Source organism: Natator depressus, chromosome 26 (genome assembly GCF_965152275.1).
Source record: "Natator depressus isolate rNatDep1 chromosome 26, rNatDep2.hap1, whole genome shotgun sequence".
NCBI lineage: Eukaryota > Metazoa > Chordata > Testudines > Cheloniidae > Natator > Natator depressus.
In genome coordinates, this window is record NC_134259.1 from 2,167,050 (window position 1) to 2,185,768 (window position 18,719).

The window sequence follows — 18,719 nt, forward strand, 5'->3', positions numbered from 1 at the left end:
GGCCCAATGGCCAGGGCACTGACTAGCTGGGACTCAGGTCAGTTCCCTGCTCTACCACAGACTGCAGAGGGGACCGGAGGAATCACTTGGGCTTTACAAAGTGTTACCCCAAGTGAGTAGGGAGCCTAGGTCCCATTTAGACTCTAGACACGGATGGAAATTAGGCACCTAAATACCTTTTCAGGGTCTGCACCCAAGTCACTAAATGGGCCATCTTGATTATCACTAGAAAAGCTTTTTTTCTCCTGCTGATAATAGCTCATCTTAATTAATTAGCCTCTTACTCCACCTTTTCATGTTCTCTGTATGTATATTTATATCTTCTTACTATATGTTCCATTCGATGCATCCGATGAAGTGGGCTGTAGCCCACGAAAGCTTATGCTCTAATAAATGTGTTAGTCTCTAAGGTGCCACAAGTCTTCCTGTTCTTTGTATGAGCCGCAGTCTCAGTGGACGACCTTGGAACGTAGGCGACTGTGTGCCTAAGTTAGCTTTAGAAATGGGACTTGGTCTCCTTACTCATCTAGTAGCTTCTGACATTTTTATCCTCCATTCCCCACCTGTGAAATGGGGCTAGCAGCCCTGCCCTCCCCCACAGTGGTTGTGAGGACAGAGACATTAAGGGACAGCATCTGAGCATCTCACAAATACCTAAGATAGCAAGATAAAGTAAAATCCTCCCTGAACCTTCATGCCAAATTCAGGCTATGTCTACACTTACATCGCTCCAAGGGCACAGCCGCACTTCTGTAGCAGGTCAGCACAGACCCTCACGACAGCGAGAGGGGGGTTGTCCTGTCATTACAGGGAATCCGCCTCCCCAAGAAGTGGTAGCTAGGTCGACGCAGGAATTCTTCCATCGACCTAGCGCTGCCTACACTGGGGGTCAGGTCAGCTGACGATGTCTCACAGGGGTGTGGATTTTTCACACCCAGGAGAGAGACAGCTATGCCAGTGCAAGTTTCCGGTGTAGACCAGCCCTCAGGCTGACCCTGAAGTTAAGTGGAGATTTTCATACGCCAGGAAAGGTTAACTCATCGACCCAGCACTGTCACTCAGTGGTTTGAAAAAATCCATACCCCTGAGCAACATAGTTAGACCGACCTACCCCCCAGTGTAGACAGCGCTAGGTTGAGGGACGAATTCTTCCATTGACCTAGCTACCGCAGCTCTGGGAGGTGGACGAATCCAGCAACAGGAGAACCCTGCCCAGCGGTGTCCTGAGCGTCTACACTGAAGTGCTACCATGGCACAACTGCAGCTGTGCTGCGGGAGCAGTTTACGTGTAGACAATGACAAAGCCTTCATAGTCTGCTTCTCTCACCCCTTTACTTCTCAGTTTTATCCCCTGATGGAAAATCCCCATAGAACTTAACAGTAACAGCGTTAGAGGTTTGAGCAACTACCCTGAAGAATTGAAAAGAGGATTCATCCGCAATGGATTGGATGCAAAACCAAACAGAAGGAACTGAAGAGAGAGGGAAATCCCATCGGTCTTTAAAGAGTCCCCTCCCTGTTCAGTTCCACAGGGTTTTGCCATAAGGTCCTGCAGTCTCTGCACTTCCCAGCATTAGCTGGCACTGAAAGCACTAGTGCCAGAAATAAAATACAATGCATAAAAACTATTAACAGGGCTTGATCCTTTAAATGGATCAGGGTGGAGGGGTGTATGCGGGGGGTACGGGACCCGCTAGAACCTGTGCAGAAAGACCACCACTGATTGAAGGAGGCTTGGCCGAGGTGTAAGTGTCTCCCTACGGAAGCTGGGCTGCAGGCTCGGGGGGATAGTATACGAGAGGGCACATTCTGCTCTGTTTCACAGGGGGCAGGAGAAGGAACAGTGAGTTCAGTGGCGTCTCATACTGGTGAAATGGAGAGCAAGTCTGGCCTTGTGCCATGGGCCTCCTGCCTCCTCAGTTCCTGGGGCGCTCCGCTCCGCGGACAGTCTTCCCCTATTATGGTTATTATTTGTATTGCAGCAGCTCCTAGGGACACCAGTGAGGGAGCAGGGCCACACTGTGCTAGGTTCTGTACAAACACAAGCAGATGAGACCATCGCACCCTGAAGGGTAGATGAGGGCAGGATGTGGGGGGTTGTTTCTGATGGGGTTCCACCGATCCCTGATTTCCTAAGGGCCCAAAGTACCCTGTGCTGAAGGATTCTTCTAGCTCAGACAGTTCCTGTGTTGCATATAATGGGAACAAAACCTGACTCCTTGAGGGGCCAGGCAGCTCGGAGATGGCCATGGAGAGCGATCCTTAGTGCTGATTGTGGTGATGCAGATGCCTGTGTGGTCGGAAATAGACCCAGGCCCTTAGAAAGCCCACAAGCAGTAATGACAGGCAGTCACTGGTTTGCAACCCAACCAGCAACCAGAGGATAAAGGCTCTCACTCACGATCACACACCTGCACGTAACACCAACCTCTCTTTCTTGTCTGGTTTTCAAGGCACTGGGTTAACTAAAGGCACAATTTTAAACCCATTTAGTTAAACCACAGCCGCAAACCCCTGTGTGGAGAGTCTGATTTTGGTTTAAATTAGGCTTATTTCAGGTTAGCGTCAGTCAGGTTGAAGCTGAACCAGATTAAGCCACGATTACCTAGAAATAAAAGTGCCCACACAGGGGTCTGCGGCGCGTTGGTGGGCATGCAAAACCCAAGAGGCAGGCTCTGCTGGCCATGTTTGTCACCTCCGCGTGCTGAGAAATGGGAAGTGAATTGGGAGGAGGTTTGCCCTGTGCTTGACATGTCACCCCAACACAAATGCAGCAGCTAGACTTCCAAAGCTGCAGAGTGCATTTAGCAGCTAGTAACCGATTTGCACCGATCATTTTCAGACAGCTTTGCATTCCAATGCCTGCAGGGTGGTCACTCTCACTGGGATTAAAGGTGTGCTAAGGAGAAGGCTACTAACCACGTGAGGAAGAAGCAATCAGCTGCTGTCACATGCATTCCTACCTGTTAACCCCCCAGGAGAAGAGCTAATGTCTGGAAAGTTTGGAGACACACAGGTGCATTTTCTGCAGTGCTACTTCCCCTACAATCCACAGCTTAGCAGCACCGTTTCTGGTTCCCCAGGAGCTGGTACACACAGCCCTCTTTGTCCCATTGGGGAACATACCTCTTGGGCAGTGACCCCTCTCAGTGAGTCTGAGGCTATCCAGAGGAAAGCAGTTAGATTTGCTGTGTAAACTCTAGGTTTGCTTGCTTTGGGACAGAGCTGAGCTGGGTCTCCCTTGAACACAGGAGAGTTAGTTTTATCCGTACCAGTTAGGAAACCTATATGCATTGTCGAGCCATCATGTATTTCCACCCAACTAGATCAGGACAACAGGAAAACACATTGTGTCATGCTGTTGTTTAAAGGAGTCTCCATTTCCTCCTTAGTGAGGTTACAGTCATTTACTGTTTGGCCCTGCATTAGCAGTCTGAGCGAAGAGATCAAGGGTTATCTTCCCAGCCCCAGACGGCTGTTAGGAAGTTTGTTCCACTGTGGCCTGTGCTTTATCAAGCAATAGGTTTCAATTTTTTCACCAAACAAAAAATAAATACTGCAGCACCCACCCAGCACTCCTGAGCCATGCTACAAAACAAACTAGCCAATGAAACACCTTTCAATAATAAAGCAACACACGCAGCCCAGCACTCACATGCCATCCTGTAACAACAAACCAGCAGGCAAAGCCCAGCACCGAGGAGCACACATGCAACAAACATAATCTGGGTAAGAAAAGGGGTTTGATTTCCAGGCTTAGAAAGGAGTGAGCCCGGAAGACAGACAGCAAGGAATAACAGGGATTTTTAAACCATGCAAAATACCTGGGGACTGGGCTTCCACATAAAGATGAGGCAAAGTGACAAGAGACAGGAAATCTAATGCAAATGGTGACACCCAGACCATTATGTTAAAAAATCCCAGCTGTGCTATTTCAACCCAATCAACAATTCCATTAATCACCTGCCATTAAACATGTGGCAGGTCTGTGGGTACTAATGATAGGGGCAACACTTGCACTAGGCTGGCAGCTCAGCCTGTATTTTAGCACATGGTTTACAGACAAGTAATGAACCCCAGAAAACACAGAGATCTGTATTGGAAGGGCTTAGCTGCTCTTTGCACATCTTATGCAAAAAGAGGGGAAAATTAAGGTTTCTCAGGGCTCGGGGATGCAGTGTTACCTAGTAGTTAGAACAAAGGAGTGGGAGGCAAACTCCCACTCTTGTACCTTGCCCTGGGAAGAAGGGCTACAGAGTGGTCAGAGCAGAGGGTTGTAAGGCAGCACCACTCTCCAGAGCTCTTCCAGGCTTTTAGAATCTCCCTGTGTAATCTTTGGGGGACAAGATCTGGGCCAATGTTGCTCCATCTGTAAATTTCAGAGTAGCAGCCGTGTTAGTCTGTATCCGCAAAAAGAACAGGAGGACTTGTGGCACCTTAGAGACTAACCAATTTATTTGAGCATAAGCTTTCGTGAGCTACAGCTCACTGCATTGGAGACAATTGAGACTCCTACTGCTTACAAACTCAGAGGACTGGTGTAAGGATTAATGAATGCAACGGAGAATCGTTGTCAGGGGACCAGCCAGGTGAATACACAACAAATCAACATGTATTTTTAAAATAGCATGTAGTTCCAATAAACTATTCATGAATATACAGTAGGGCTCCTATTTTATGAACTAATTGGGGGGGTTAGTAAAACTGAACATTGCAAAACTCCATAATTCAGTGATAGGGTACATAATGAATGGCGACAGATGTCTACAGTACAGTGTGCCGGATTTTCCTTGATTTGAGAGAAGCTGCGTCTCTTCTTTGGTTCATATAAGAAGTCATTCATAAGATAAATGTTCATAAAATCAGGGTACTATTGTATTTATCAAATTATCAGCCCAGCTTTATAACTGGATGGGGGATAATAATAAACATCAAATAGCTTATTTAAAAGATATTGTGGAATCTACCAAAAAATTATTCAGTGATTTATTTGATCAATTGTAGTTTTCTGTGCATGCTTTGGATATGACCAAGCTCTTTACAGCTTGCAAAACACAATTTCTAAGCAATTTAGGATAAGGAAAATATATAGGTAATCAAATCTCAGGCTTCAGGGCTGATCGCTCCAGGAGTCAGGAAGGAATTCTGCCTTCCACTAGAGCATTTCATACTTGACTAGGTGCTTCACGGTGATACTTTGCCTTTCTTTGAACCATCAAGTATGAATCACCTGTGGAGGCCACACTGGCTTTGATGAGGCAAGGGCCAAGGCCCAGATCCACAAAGGTATTTAGGCTCCTAACTTTCATTTGTTTATTTCAGTGGAAGTTAGGAGCCTAAATACCTTTGTGGCTCTGGGGCCAACTGTCTGATTCATAGATTATAAATCCTGGAAGGACCACTGTGATCATCTACTATGATCTCCTGTATAACAGGCCATAATACTTCCTTCGTTTGATATGTGAGCTCTTATGACCAAGATTTTTAAAAGTGAACAGTGATTTTGGGTGCCCAACATGAGAACCTTAAAAAGTCTGGATCGCAGGGGAGCTCAGCACTTTCTAAAATGTAGGGCCTGTTAAGATGTCTCAAATTAGACACCCAAAGTCACTGGGCACTTTTGAAAATCTTTGACCTATACTCATAAATGACATATCTGCCTATGCGTAATTGCAGAAAGGATTAATGATATTTGGAAGTATTTGCTATATGTTCAATAAAAGAAAAGGAGTACTTGTGGCACCTTAGAGACGAACCAATTTATCTGAGCATGAGCTTTCGTGAGCTACAGCTCACTTCATCGGATGCATATGTTCAATGTGGCTATTGTAGATGATGTGGGAAACAGAATCAGTGAAAGTTAATTTACCGTGATTACTTCTAGCAAGAGGCAGTGCTCATCTGAAAAGTCCAACTGGGAGCACATAAAGATTTTAATGGGAATAAATGTCCAGCCACTTTTGCACCAAAACAAACACCTACAGTATCAAACATCCCTTCCTAGCTGAGCTTTGTTAAAGAATCCCATGGGCTGAGAAACTCAAAAAAAATGAGACCATCTTTCCAGAGACAAATCAGCTGCTTTTTGATAGTTCAGGTTAGATACACTTAGGTTGCATTAAATCCTTAATAACTATGCTCCTTATTGTAACCTGATGCTGGATAAACATCACAGCATGCTCTCTAATAGAGAAAAATCTGCTTAGAATGGGCTTATCCTGCAGTCTATGCAAAACCCTGAAGTGTCAAACATGTAACAGTTGTTTTGTAAATGGCTCACCTTGTCATTTGTCTGCCAGTGTCCCTCAGCTGGTTTGAGAAAACCCTGTTTTTAAAATGCGACCTGAGCATCCTGGTGTATGGAAACTCATGTTATCCAGTTGTCTGCAGAGCCAAAGTTGACTGGCCGCTCAAGAGAATGAGTGCACAGCCTGGGCTTGTCTACACACAGAAGTTGTATTGCTTTAACTATACCAGTGCAGGTAAAACAGTATAGCCTCCCCTCGTGTGGACGCAGTTTTAGACCAGTATAGTTTTGGGAAAGTGAAAACGCTGTAATGCTCTAAGACACCTTTGTACTGAGAGAACTGTCCCCCCTCCGGGTTGTACCAGTGTAACTATTTCAATTTAAAAACAAATAAACCAACCCCCCCGCCCCCCCACCACTACCCCCTTACCAAAATAGTTACATTGGTTGAGAAATTGCACGGAGCAGGCCTGGAAGATACTGTTTATGGGTGTTTATTTAGAGCAAATAGTCCATGTCATGTGCTAATCCCTCTGGTTTCTCTCTACAACGTCCGTAATTTGGATAGGCTAGTTGAAATGTTAAGTTCTGCTCTGGTGGTTCCGATATTTGTGCCGGTATCTTTAACGCCCAGTCTAGATACTGCTCCAGAAAAGCCATCTCAGCACAGACACAAAGCACCTAAGCTGTTACCCCCAGTTCTCTGCTGGTTAGATCAGTGACCGGAAGATTGGATTCCTTTTGGAAAACGTGAATACGATCAACTCTTGTGCATAGCTACCAGCACTTTAACGAAAGAAAGAAAACTCAACCAAGTGAGGTACATATGGATTTACCAATTAACAAAGAGAGGCAGTAAGTTCCAGTAGTAACTTGCTCTATTGTACAAATTCTGCTAATGGTAGGAAAAGTTCCCTGGATACAGATCACAGTAAAACCCTAGACACGTGCTCAGCACTAGTGTCAAGATAGGGATGGAATGGCTGCTGAAAGCAACAACTGAATACCCGTTCCTGTCAGATTGCAAGTGTTTCATTTCAAACCTTATCTTCAATGCAGTTTGATCGGTGTCATTTCTTTTGTCTTTGTTTCCTTTGTAATTCTCAGAGTAATAGAGTAATTTAATGACAGGTTTCAGAGTAGTTTAATGTGATGTGTCCTTTGTAATTCATTAGCAGACTTTTCAACAGTAAAAAGCAGATGAAGACACATGATCTGCCTTCTCCCCCAGATAGTCTTGTGGAAAGCCCAACTTCCAATCCACATCCCAATGCTTTACACTGTGTTCGCTCCCACCCTGGAGCACCCAGTCAGACAAAACCAGCAGCCCATTGTGCCTTCAATAGCATTGAAAACTAAACATCAGGTCAAAGCTGGTATTTATCGTCAAGCTATAAATAATCCCTGCCCAATAAAAGCAGAGAATTATAAAGGAAACTCAGAATTTAAAGACAGTATCTAGCTAGCAAGACACTAGAGTGCTGTCTGCAACCTGCTACCAAGCATTGCTCTGATCCAGTTGTCCTGACTCCAGCAAAATTATTGATTTCAATTAGCTTTGTCAGTACTGAAATGCTGGATTGGGCCTGGTGCCCTGTACCAAAGTGATCTGGTGAAAGACAAGCTCTAAGCAAGAATTTTAACATAGGTCAGAAAGAAGAGACACTCAAGAGAGAACTAGGATAAGTAGTCATCATTTATATGATGAAAGGGTTTAGTGATTTGGCTGAAGAGGGATTGCAGAGAGTCCCTAATCAATACACTTGAACTAGAGGCTCAGACTTACCTACCTTGAAGGAGATGCTAGGTATAGTGGGGGACAGGTGTTGGGGTCCTTTCTACTGCGGATAGGAAACTTGCTGCAGGCTCCACTCTGGGAGCTGAGGGCTGCTGAATTGCTCCTCTTAAGCAGACATAGCTGCAGATGTCTCCTTTTAAGACTAGATGGGCTAGAGAGAGCTTCCACCTGTGGGCTTGCTGAGGCTCGCCCTGCTACAGAAGGAAGTTATTAAACCCTCTTTTGAGGGAGGAGGGGAGGTGATTGTATGCAAGAGGGGTGTTTTGGGGTGCTTGCGAAAGGATGAACCACCAGAGAAGATGGCTACAGAGCCTCTATTGACACAGGGCTTGAGAACTCATTCTGGAAGCATGCTGGGAAGACGTTTCAATCTCTTGCAAGTGATTAGACATTGGGGTGTTGTGGATTTCTAGTAGTCCTTGGAAGCATTAAAGGTGACCTCAGTCTTAAAAGGCTATCTGGCCTTTGGGGCATTCTAGATGTTTTGTAATGGGGATTATCAGTGTGTGCTATTTGCAAGACTAGGCCTGGCAGGTCTAGGTCCTTCCCCAAAACCTAAAGGCCTGCTCCTCCCCCACCCCACCAATTAACAGGGAGGAACCATTAAGCCCAGGGCACAATGGCATCCATGGGACAAGGAAGGAGAAAACAGGAATAGGAGTGAGGTCACAGGTTAAAAATGAGGGCTCTAGAGGAGGACACTGTGCAGAGAACCCTCAGGAAGGCCTACCGCTCCTCAGAGGTGTCTAAGAAGTCAATGGACACTGCCCGGAGACACGACTGGACAAGGGACTGGAAATAATCCCCAAGTTGCAGAGCACCCACCCCTCCTGGAGTGACTGATAGCGGTCTTGGCCTGTGCCAGGAGGAGGCTGACAAGGTTGTCCTGTAAGTGTGGGGTCCTGGATAGGGTGTCCATAAATCAGCAGGTATGGGGAAAAGTGCAGCCAGAACCTCAAGAAGAGGTTTGGGAGGAGCTGGCAGAGGGGCTGCAACCTGATGCGCTACATGAATGTATGCCAGGGTCTCCCTCTCACTGCAGAAGGGACAAGTGGATAAATTGGAGAGAGTCCAGCGAAGGGCAACAAAAATGATTCGGGGTCTGGAACACGTGACTTATGAGGAGAGGCTGAGGGAACTGGGATTGTTTAGTCTGCAGAAGAGAAGAATGAGGGGGGAATTTGATAGCTACTTTCAACTACCTGAGAGGTGGTTCCAGAGAGGATGGTTCTAGACTATTCTCAGTGGTAGAAGAGGACAGGAGAAGGAGTAATGGTCTCAAGTTGCAGTGGGGGAGGTTTAGGTTGGATATTAGGAAAAACTTTTTCACCAAGAGGGTGGTGAAACACTGGAATGTGTTACCTAGGGAGGTGGTAGAATCTCCTTCCTTAGAAGTTTTTAAGGTCAGGCTTGACAAAGCCCTGGCTGGGATGATTTAATTGGGGATTGGTCCTGCTTTGAGCAGGGGGTTGGACTAGATGACCTCCTGAGGTCCCTTCCAACCCTGATATTCTATGATAAGTGTCAGGGAATTTGTGAACCATGTCACATACATGCCTGTGCTCATGGTTCCACGGAGGAGCCACCAAGATCCCTGGTGGGCCCAGAGTATACTCTGGCCCACTGGAATTCCTCACCCTCCCCATGCACCAACAGGTCCTGCCACCCTGTGTGGGGCATAAGGGCAAGGAAAGGGATGATATGGGGCATGAGTGTGTACAGATGTGCTGCGGACGCAGTCTGGAGCCAGACCAGCTGGATGTCTTTCAGTTGGCTGAGGTGGCGTGGGGGTAGAGGCCCAATGACACGTTGTGGAAAGGGAGGGGTGGAACCCCCCCCACAGGACCAGCTCAAGGAAAGTAAGAGAAGCAGGAGACCAGGCTGCCCTCACCTCCTGAAGCACACGACAAGGGACACACAGGGTAGGCAGCCCCATTCACTGGTCAAGTGCTGCAGGATGCACCCAGCCCCTCTGATTGTAGTCCAGGTGGTTTCTGATTCTGGTGGCCCCAGCCAGGTCCATCCTCTGGCACACCAAGGGGGAACTCCATCATCTACACTCTAAGGTACGTCAGTGGGTGCTGCCCAGTGTCTCTTTTTGGAGCACTTAGGCCCAGGCCCTTGTATGAAAGACTTTGGCCTCAATCCAGTTTGTGGGATTGCCCTAGTATCTCTCTCCAGCTCAGTAATAGGCAGCAGTTTGCTTGCTATATTCAGCAAAGACCAAATACCCACAGTACGGCATTAACAGCCAAACCTGGAGACCCCAAATGATTTTATTTCTCCCCTGATATTACATTTCGGTCACCTTTACAGTACTGATATACACCAATTAACAAAGGCATAGAAACATGAAACAAAAAATCATAGAGAGCTTTCCTCCTCTCACTGTTGTCCATCACCAGCAGGAGCCATACTCATGGATTTATACCCATATGAATCAGCTGATACTTTCAGTCCTCACGTAATAGGATGTGTTCTGCTCTCAGTCAAAGCGAATGGACTGCCCTTTGCAGGAAAGAGCAAGTCACTCAGAAAAGCATGGCTATTTTAAAAGCCTAGCTGGTGGGAGCCCTCACACTGAGGTCCCATTCTTCACCAGACAAACACTCTCAGGGCACATACTTTAGATGTCCATGTCAAATTGAGCTTCCTCACCTGTTGAAAAGAAACGACAAAAATGCAGGTGAGTACTTGATGAAGTCCTACGTTAAATATCAAACACTACACGGATGTGACACTCAGAGATCAGCAGCCTCACAAGAGCACAGAAGTTTGGATGTGGCAGTGAAGATTGGGGAAACTCTCAGCCTGCTGGGTACAGGGATTGAGTCTTGCTGGAGAACTGTTATAAGAGATGGAGGCTTGCTCTGTCTTAGGGGGAAAACCATTCCTCCTAGGTGGTCTGATGTTCTGCTCTTCTTCTACACAAAGAACATCTACTCTGTCAGCGCAGAGCGCACAGAGCCTCAGAAACATGATGCATCTGAGCAGATCTGAGAGGAGAATTCCGCTCTTCATTTGGAGCCCTTCTCAAAAAAAATCCACAACAACAGAAGTATTTTCTACCTTTTCCCTATGACACATTTGACCATGAATGTGGGTTTCTGTTCGCAACAAGAGGCAAATGTAATTTTTAGTCAGCACAGCGTGATGCAATTACTGTTGCATGTATGATTGCTATTGATAGGATGCCAGTATAAGCAAGGACGCTACTACTCCGCTGACCTATAAAAGATATCACCTCACCCACCCTGTCTCTAACATCCTGGGACCAACATGGCTACAACACTGCAAACTACATAAATGGTCAGCTCTGCTACGCTCCTTATTGCCAGTGATGCAGAAGAAACTTTTCAGAAGAGGAACAAATCTTACTTTGACTTGTAGGCTGATCAGTTTTGATATTTGAAGCCAGGGGAGTGAGTCAGTGACCAAAAGTTACCAGCCAAATCTTGCTCAGTGGTTGATGTGAGCTAAGCTAGGAAACTCAACCTTCTTAGTTTTCAGTGGACACATGCCCACATCACAACACTGACAGTGCAATTTACAGTAATTGGTCCTTGAGACTAGACATATCTGCAGAGAGATCAAGAACTGTATGGGCCACAAACTCAATTCCCCTTTCATCCCCATACCTTTCTGGTGTAAGGAAGAAGCACATTAGCAAAGGACGTAACAGGCAAAGCTGGGCTGCACCTGTTCTACAGACAGAGAATTCAGTCTCCTGGGCTGTTAATCCAGCAGTACGTTTCACCGCTGCTAAATTAATATGAATGAGACAGAGGGAGAGAAAGAAGGAACCACGCGTGATAGATGTTATGCATTACTGGAAGGTGCTCATACTACAGTGATGCGGTCGGTATAAGAACAATGTCAGACCCAGAGATATCTCGATTTAGCCTGTATCCACAATCCACACACAGCCTCAATTCCTCCCGAGCTGTTATAACAACACTCTGGCTCCAGTCCGGGTGTGCTGTTGTGTATTTTCCAAGGAGAAAAGGTGCAATTTGCAAGTTATTTTCAGGCTTTGCCAGGGGGTGCCCACTCACCTACGCCCACCTTCTCCTCGTAATTGTGGACATGGTTGTTTTCAATCTTCAACTCCTCCACATTTGGACTGGTAACACCTGGAATGTCTGGAAGGTCACAAGGTGAGGCTTTGGCAACTGGGGAATTGCGGCATTCCATCAAAAACTTCCGGTCATAAATAATTCTTGTACCTAGAGGGGAAAAATGTGAAATACTGTCAGCTTTTAGCATATCTCAAAGTGCTTTACAAGGAAAGCAAATAACATTAGCCCTAACTTACATAAAACTGAGCCACAGAGAGGCCAGTAGCAGAGCTGGGAACAGAATGCAGGACCCAGTCCAGTGCTCAATGCACTAGGACACACTGCCTCCCAGTGAACACCTAGTTACAAAGTCTACATGAAAATAATATTTACGCTCCTGCAAAACCAGGAAAAAATCAGTCAAATTAAGATTTAAACTGCTTCTGTTAGTCTCATCCCATCTCCCTTCTGGCTGCAGTATATAAATTTCACATGCTTTTCTGAGACTACCTACAATTCTGAAAGCCCACATGTTTAAGCAGATCAGGAAATTTGTAGTGGAAATTGCCTCTCTTTGTTAAGTCAGATGTTTAATATTATTGGAGAAGAGTTTTCTGCATGGCGGTATTGCCTTTGTGCGGTCTGGGCTGGCTGTCCAGCTCAGAAAACTTCGTTTATATTTGTCAGGATTACAGAACTAAAACCAAGACATCACTCCCATTTTATTTGCTGTTTATTTTAGTGGTGAATGGGATCCCACCCTATTGTTGCTGGTTTGTTAGAGCAGAATAAAATTACATCTTTATTAGTGGGCAGAAAGCAACCTTGAGGTGACGGCAGAGTTCAGACCAAGAGACCCTGCAAGGATTTAGAAGGAACATTGCGTAGGCTGAGCCGCCCATTCCCCTACCAAGGCATCTGATGTTGGAAAAATATCAAACCAGAGTAAAAACATCCATAATACAGAAATAATTCAAAACAGCATTCCGAGGAGAGGGCTGCAACGTCTCATTTCAGGATTGGACATTTAATACGTTACCCCCATCCAACCAAATAGGACAAAGGAATCCCTTCCCTCCCTCCAGCCCCCCATGTTCTCAGCTGGTGGTATGCATGTGGACAAGAAGAAATCAGAGATAACGTCTCTCCTGGAATGCTAGGCACACTCCTATATTCCATATCATGGCTGTAAAGTCATGTAACTAGATATTAAATTTCGAGGAAATTATGCTAATGATTTTCCAAGACATTGGAACCTTTTCAAAATTGAAGATAATTGTGACTAGTTTCTACAGATCAAGGAGGTAGAATTATACCAGTAATGTCGCCAGTTCAGATCTATGCTCCAGTACAAGTGCAATTAATCAGGATTCGGGTAAAGAAACAACCCTAGCCTGCAGTTATAGACTTTGGTAGTTGGAAGACTTACAAAATAAGGACGGGTTCCTAGAACTGCAGTTAGTATACTAGGTACTAGGAGTACATTTCATAACAAGCTGAAGAACTGCAATTCCTGGTTTACATTCATTCACGCAGAGTCACATGCCTTGAGCTATTACTTATGAAACTAAATACCCTGTATACCCTGCTTTGATTTGTTACAACAGTTGTCAACACAAGGGGATGGTAGGGCCCCTTCCACCAGAGAAGCATGCATATCTGCTAACAAAAAAATCTCAGTTTCAATTCACCCTATTATAAGAACCATTTGGTGAAAAAACCTGCATCAGCTTCTGCAAAGCAAGCTTTACTCCCTGTCCCACGACAGCTGATACATGGGTTTGCCCCTCATTTCCAATAGAGCCCCAGATATGCACAGGGGGTTCTGAATTGCAGAAAGAAAAGGAGTACTTGTGGCACCTTAGAGACTAACAAATTTATCTGAGCATAAGCTTTCGTGAGCTACAGCTCACTTCATCGGATGCATTCCTAACAACAAAGAAAGCTCCTTGAAACCCTAGCAAACTTAGACTAGTGCACTACAGACTCCTAATTAAGAGGTTTTTTCCAGAATTTGACATCCTGACCCACCAGTTTCCTTCTTAAGGACAATGATATACCTCTTGGAAGTGATGCACAAGTTACTAAATCCTAGAAAGTGCTCACGTTTCTGGCTCAGCAGTTATTGTCTTCAAAAGTTTAATGGCTCTAACCTGTTAACTGTATGGTCCCTGGGCCCAACCTCACATTCCCTGTGTGCCCCAGGCTCCCACTGACTTTCGGGGGAGTGTAGGGTGACAAGGAATGCAGGCTCAGGCCCTGACAGTGACAACCTGCTGCAGCTCCCCAGCTGCTGAACTCATTAAAAAGCCATGCGTGATTTCAGCTTCTGCCTTTGGTTCATTTTAGGGGTCATTCAGCATTCTCACAGCATGGCCAAGCATACTTTATTCTCTCAGCTGCCTTCTGGTCAAGATGGACAAGGTAACCAGACTCCCCCCAGCCACAAAAACTGTATGGTATGGTGTGGGTATACTGAGCTGGAAGCATACACAGCACAGAGAAGCCTTCCCAACCCAGAGCACTACACACTCCCCATAAAAAACTGTAGAAACATTCTTCTCACTGGCAAATCCCTCTGCCAGCGATCAGAGTGCTACACTCAAAATCACCCACTCTCCACTGCTCATTTCAACCCACGGACAAGAACATTCTACATGATGTGTGTTTACATCAAGGAACTGAGTGCCTGAAGCAGAGCTGGCCACAGCTCCCAAGCAATTAGCTGATGTGGAATTTACTGAGAGAAGGACAATATCCATGTGCCCTGGAGGGTTAGACAAGGATCCAGGACAAGCCCTTAGTGGAATATTAAAGAGAACAGTCTCCGTAGGTTTAAAGGTTATGACTGTTTCTTCCCCACAACCCTTCCACTCTCACTTCTTGGTGCTGAGGTCTGATTTAATTTTATTTATTTTTTTGTTCCTGACTGCTGCAAATGAAAACCACTTTTCACCTCCTGTGCTGCCACAGGGTAGTGGGTCCTTTCTTCTGCTCTCTGATCCCGTTCTGATGGGGCTCTTGGAGCACAGAAGGATCAGGTAACAATTCCGAGATGGTGCATCTGAATCCTGAGCTCATTTTCGTGGCACCAAGGCTAAGCTTGGACCCACAGTAAACCACAATTCAAAGGTTTTAAATCTACCTCAGCAGCTGAATTTTACAGACCCAGGAATTACTCCAGCCCAATGTGAACATCTCTGCCCACGTTCCTGCAAATGGAGGATCCTGGCTTTCCAGAGGGCCCAAAGAAGTGCTCAGATGTTCTCCCAGGAGGAACATTTCCATTCACTAAGTACATTCTGGGGACTCACTAACTCCTTTGGGTGACTGGAGGGTGTTTTCCTGATGCCACTGAAAACAGCAAGTTAGATAAAGGGAACTCCACTTCCAACAGTGTACATGAGGGACGCCGGCAGTACGTCTCAGGGTTACAGCTCTCCCAGGGTCACCTCAGGACACGTTAGTCAAGGAAGAGCTCATCTTTGTTAGACTCTATGCAGTGGAGACATCCTAAAGCCAGAGCTAGGGGTCAAGAAGTAAAGGAGAGCTAACTCGCACATGTCCAATGACTCAAAAAGCAAATTATTTCCCTTTCTTTCTGCAGAATGGAGTTTAGCCTATTGCCACAGAGCCTGCAAAAGTTGGTAGCTGTGAAGCGTTTCCTAATCAGTGGCCTTAAATAAATTATTCAAAAACTAAAAGCCCACTCATTCTGTAATAATATTGACATGAGACTAAAGTGACTATTTCAGGAACACAAAATAGTCAAGCTCTCCTGTGGTTTTCTCTGAGAAATCACATTCCAGTATCATCCCATAATGACTCAACATGACTCCCTGGGGTTCCAATTCATTCATTTGCACCCAAGGTAAAGGAAGAAAACACGTACTGAGTTTGCTTGGAACGTATCAGAAACAGGCAGATCATAAACAGTCAAACCAATTTTAAATCTCAGGGTAATACTCTCCAAAAGCCACAGAGAACGTATTTGCCCTTCCAAACTTCCTCAGAACCAGACTACGGGTCTGTCTGTCTGTCCTACAAGCGCTACAGCACAGCAGCGGAGCTGCAGCTATGTTGCTGTAAGGCAGACACTTACTAAAGAGACAGAAGGGGTTTTCCTGTCACTGTCGTAAATCCACCCTCTCAAAAGGGGTAGCTAGGTTGATGGAAGAATTCTTCCTCCAACCTAGCAGTGTCTACACCAGTGCTTAGGTTGGCTTAACTATGTCCCTCAGTCTGAGGGCTTGTCTACACTACCTGCCGGATTGGTGGGCAGCGATTGATCCAGCAGCGGTCGATTTATCGTGGTCTAGTATAGACGCGATAAATTGACCACTGAGCACTCTTCCATCGACTCTGATACTCCACCAGAAAGAGGAGTGCAAGTGGAGTCGATGGGAGAGTGTTAGCTGTCGACTTACCACGGTAAGTAGATCTAAGTACGTCGACTTCAGCTATGCAATTTACGTAGCTGAAGTTGCGTATCTTAGATCGACCCCGTGCGGTAGTATAGACAAGCAATCAGTGACACTGCTAGGTCAACCTAAGTTTTAGGTGTAGACCAGGCCTCTAAGACCAACAGAACCAAACTGTGATAATTTGCATCAACGGCCAGGACGGTTACTGGGGATTTCTGATTTTGGCACTAAATCCTGTTTGCCTCAATGGAACTACTTGGGAGATTAAAGTGGAGAACATTTGGCTCTGTAAAATTAGTCATGGGTGTTCCATGGCTAATTAAATTTGCTCCTTTATTCTGAATAGTGCAACTTGATGGATTGTTTACAATACTTTACAGTACACCTGTAAAGGGATGGTAACATTTTGTTAAAGCTTTTTAATTAAACCTTCCAAAGGAACAAGTATTTATGTAAAACAGGACTGCACTTGAGAACTGTCTCTGCTACTGAACAGTCCAACAGTCTTTTCATAATAACTACTGGGTTTATGGATCAGCACAAGGACGATCAGTGAGACTGTACTATATTAAGAACTATTAGTAATTTCTTAATTCAAGCTGGTCTACAGATCAGTACATTTAAAGTGAGGTTTGAAGGAATTTTATTTTAGACTATTGACAGTAGTTTTGGAAAGAGAGATTAAAACTCCATTGTTAATAATGACAGGGGAGCAGGCATGACAACAAACATATGGTAACTACCCAGCAGCAATAAAATGCAAGTTAACAGATAACAAGCAGAACCAAACTGCAGTACTACATGGAGCTTTTTAACTCGCCCTACACTTTTCAATCCATAAACAGGCACGCATTAAAATATTAATTCCCTGGATTACCCAGATCACTGAGAAATTAAACAGAATTCTTGAAAATAAATGCTATTACTAGTGACTAGATATTTTGAAAAATTTCCCCATCCCGTTTTGTTATTTTTTAAACATCTGTCCTATTCTATACTGATTATCTTTCGGCCTTCTGAGTATTTAACTTCTTCTTCTAGCCAAAACAGGGTTTTCATTTAAGAATTTGTTCAATTCTTTTGCCTCTACTACACTCTTCCCATGGCACTCACGATCCCCCGCCAAGGGAATGAAACACGTGAGAGTGACAGCTGCAGCTTGTCACGGCACGCCAACACCCCCGAGAAACAATCCGCGGCTCCTCATGCCCCGGAACCTGTGGCCCAACTACTGGAAGAGGCACCTAAGGTCCTATTGCCTGTGCTCCCGAGAACAGCACGGGGGCCTCGTCCAAAAGACGCCGAGAGCTTCGGTTTCTGTGTCCAAACTTTCTTAGACCAGCCCAGCTGCTGCTGCTCTTTGTTTTTTTAAAGAGACGCCGATTGACGCTTCAGGCTTCTGTCTGAATTTTTTTTTGAAGACCCCTACCCTCACCGGCACCTCCCAAGGGCGCTAGCACGTAAGATTCAGTAAAAAAAATCCTCCCCCCCATTCATTTGTGTTGTGCATTGGGCAGCCCGGCCCGGCCCCGCTCGCCGCGCCCCGGCCCCGGCCCCGGCCCCGGCCCCGCTCGCCGCCCCCCGGCCCCGGCCCCGGCCCCGCTCGCCGCCCCCCGGCCCCGGCCCCGCTCGCCGCCCCCCGGCCCCGCTCACCGCCCGGCGTGGTCCCGAACACCGTGCCCCCCGGCGTGGTGCTGTAGTCGCCGGGCGGCAGCGCGGCCCCGTCGGGCAGGCTGAGGCGCTTGGCGGGGATGGCCCGGCTCGCCGTCTGGCCCTGGCGGCAGCTCCCGGACATGGCGACTGGCGCTGCCCGCGCGCCCGCCGGCCCCCCGACCCGGAACCAGCCGGCGGGACACGCCCCTTCCGCCCCCCCGCGCGCGGCCCCGGGGGGATGGCGGCGGCGGCGGCGGCGGGGCGTAGGCGTGGCCGACCGCTGACCCCGCCCCCTGCCCCGCCCCTCCCCAGGGCCTGACTCCTCCCTTCCCCATCCCACTGCCCCCCCGCCCCTCCCACAGCCCGACCCCTCCCACTGCCCCAGCCCCTCCCCCTCCCCTCCCCATACCCCATCCCACTGCCCCCCCGCCCCTCCCCATACCCCGACCCCTCCCACAGCCCCAGCCCCTCCCACAGCCCGACCCCTCCCACTGCCCCCCAGCCCCTCCCCATCCCACTGCTCCCTGCCCCCTCCCCAT

At 46.8% G+C, this 18,719-nt stretch overlaps 1 protein-coding gene across 1 annotated transcript; it reads right to left on the minus strand.

Annotated features, from left to right (window-relative positions):
- Positions 1–10,305: 10,305 nt before the first annotated feature.
- On the minus strand, positions 10,306–18,341 carry EIF4EBP1 (eukaryotic translation initiation factor 4E binding protein 1). Its single transcript, XM_074939895.1, has 3 exons — positions 18,181–18,341; positions 12,101–12,271; positions 10,306–10,703 (listed from the first exon to the last, which is right to left on the minus strand). The coding sequence occupies exons 1-3, from the start codon at positions 18,320–18,322 to the stop codon at positions 10,672–10,674; spliced, it is 345 nt and encodes a 114-aa protein (XP_074795996.1). The 5' UTR covers positions 18,323–18,341; the 3' UTR covers positions 10,306–10,671.
- Between the last annotated feature and the right edge of the window lie 378 nt (positions 18,342–18,719).

Coding starts and splice junctions, on each gene's coding strand:
- EIF4EBP1 (XM_074939895.1), bottom strand. CDS start 18,322: ATGTCCGGGAGCTGCCGCCAGGGCCAGACGGCGAGCCGGGCCATCCCC. Junction 12,272..18,180: donor GTTCGGGACCACGCCGGGCG/GTGAGCGGGGCC, acceptor TTTCCCCTCTAG/GTACAAGAATTATTTATGAC. Junction 10,704..12,100: donor CGAGGAGAAGGTGGGCGTAG/GTGAGTGGGCAC, acceptor TCTTTTCAACAG/GTGAGGAAGCTCAATTTGAC.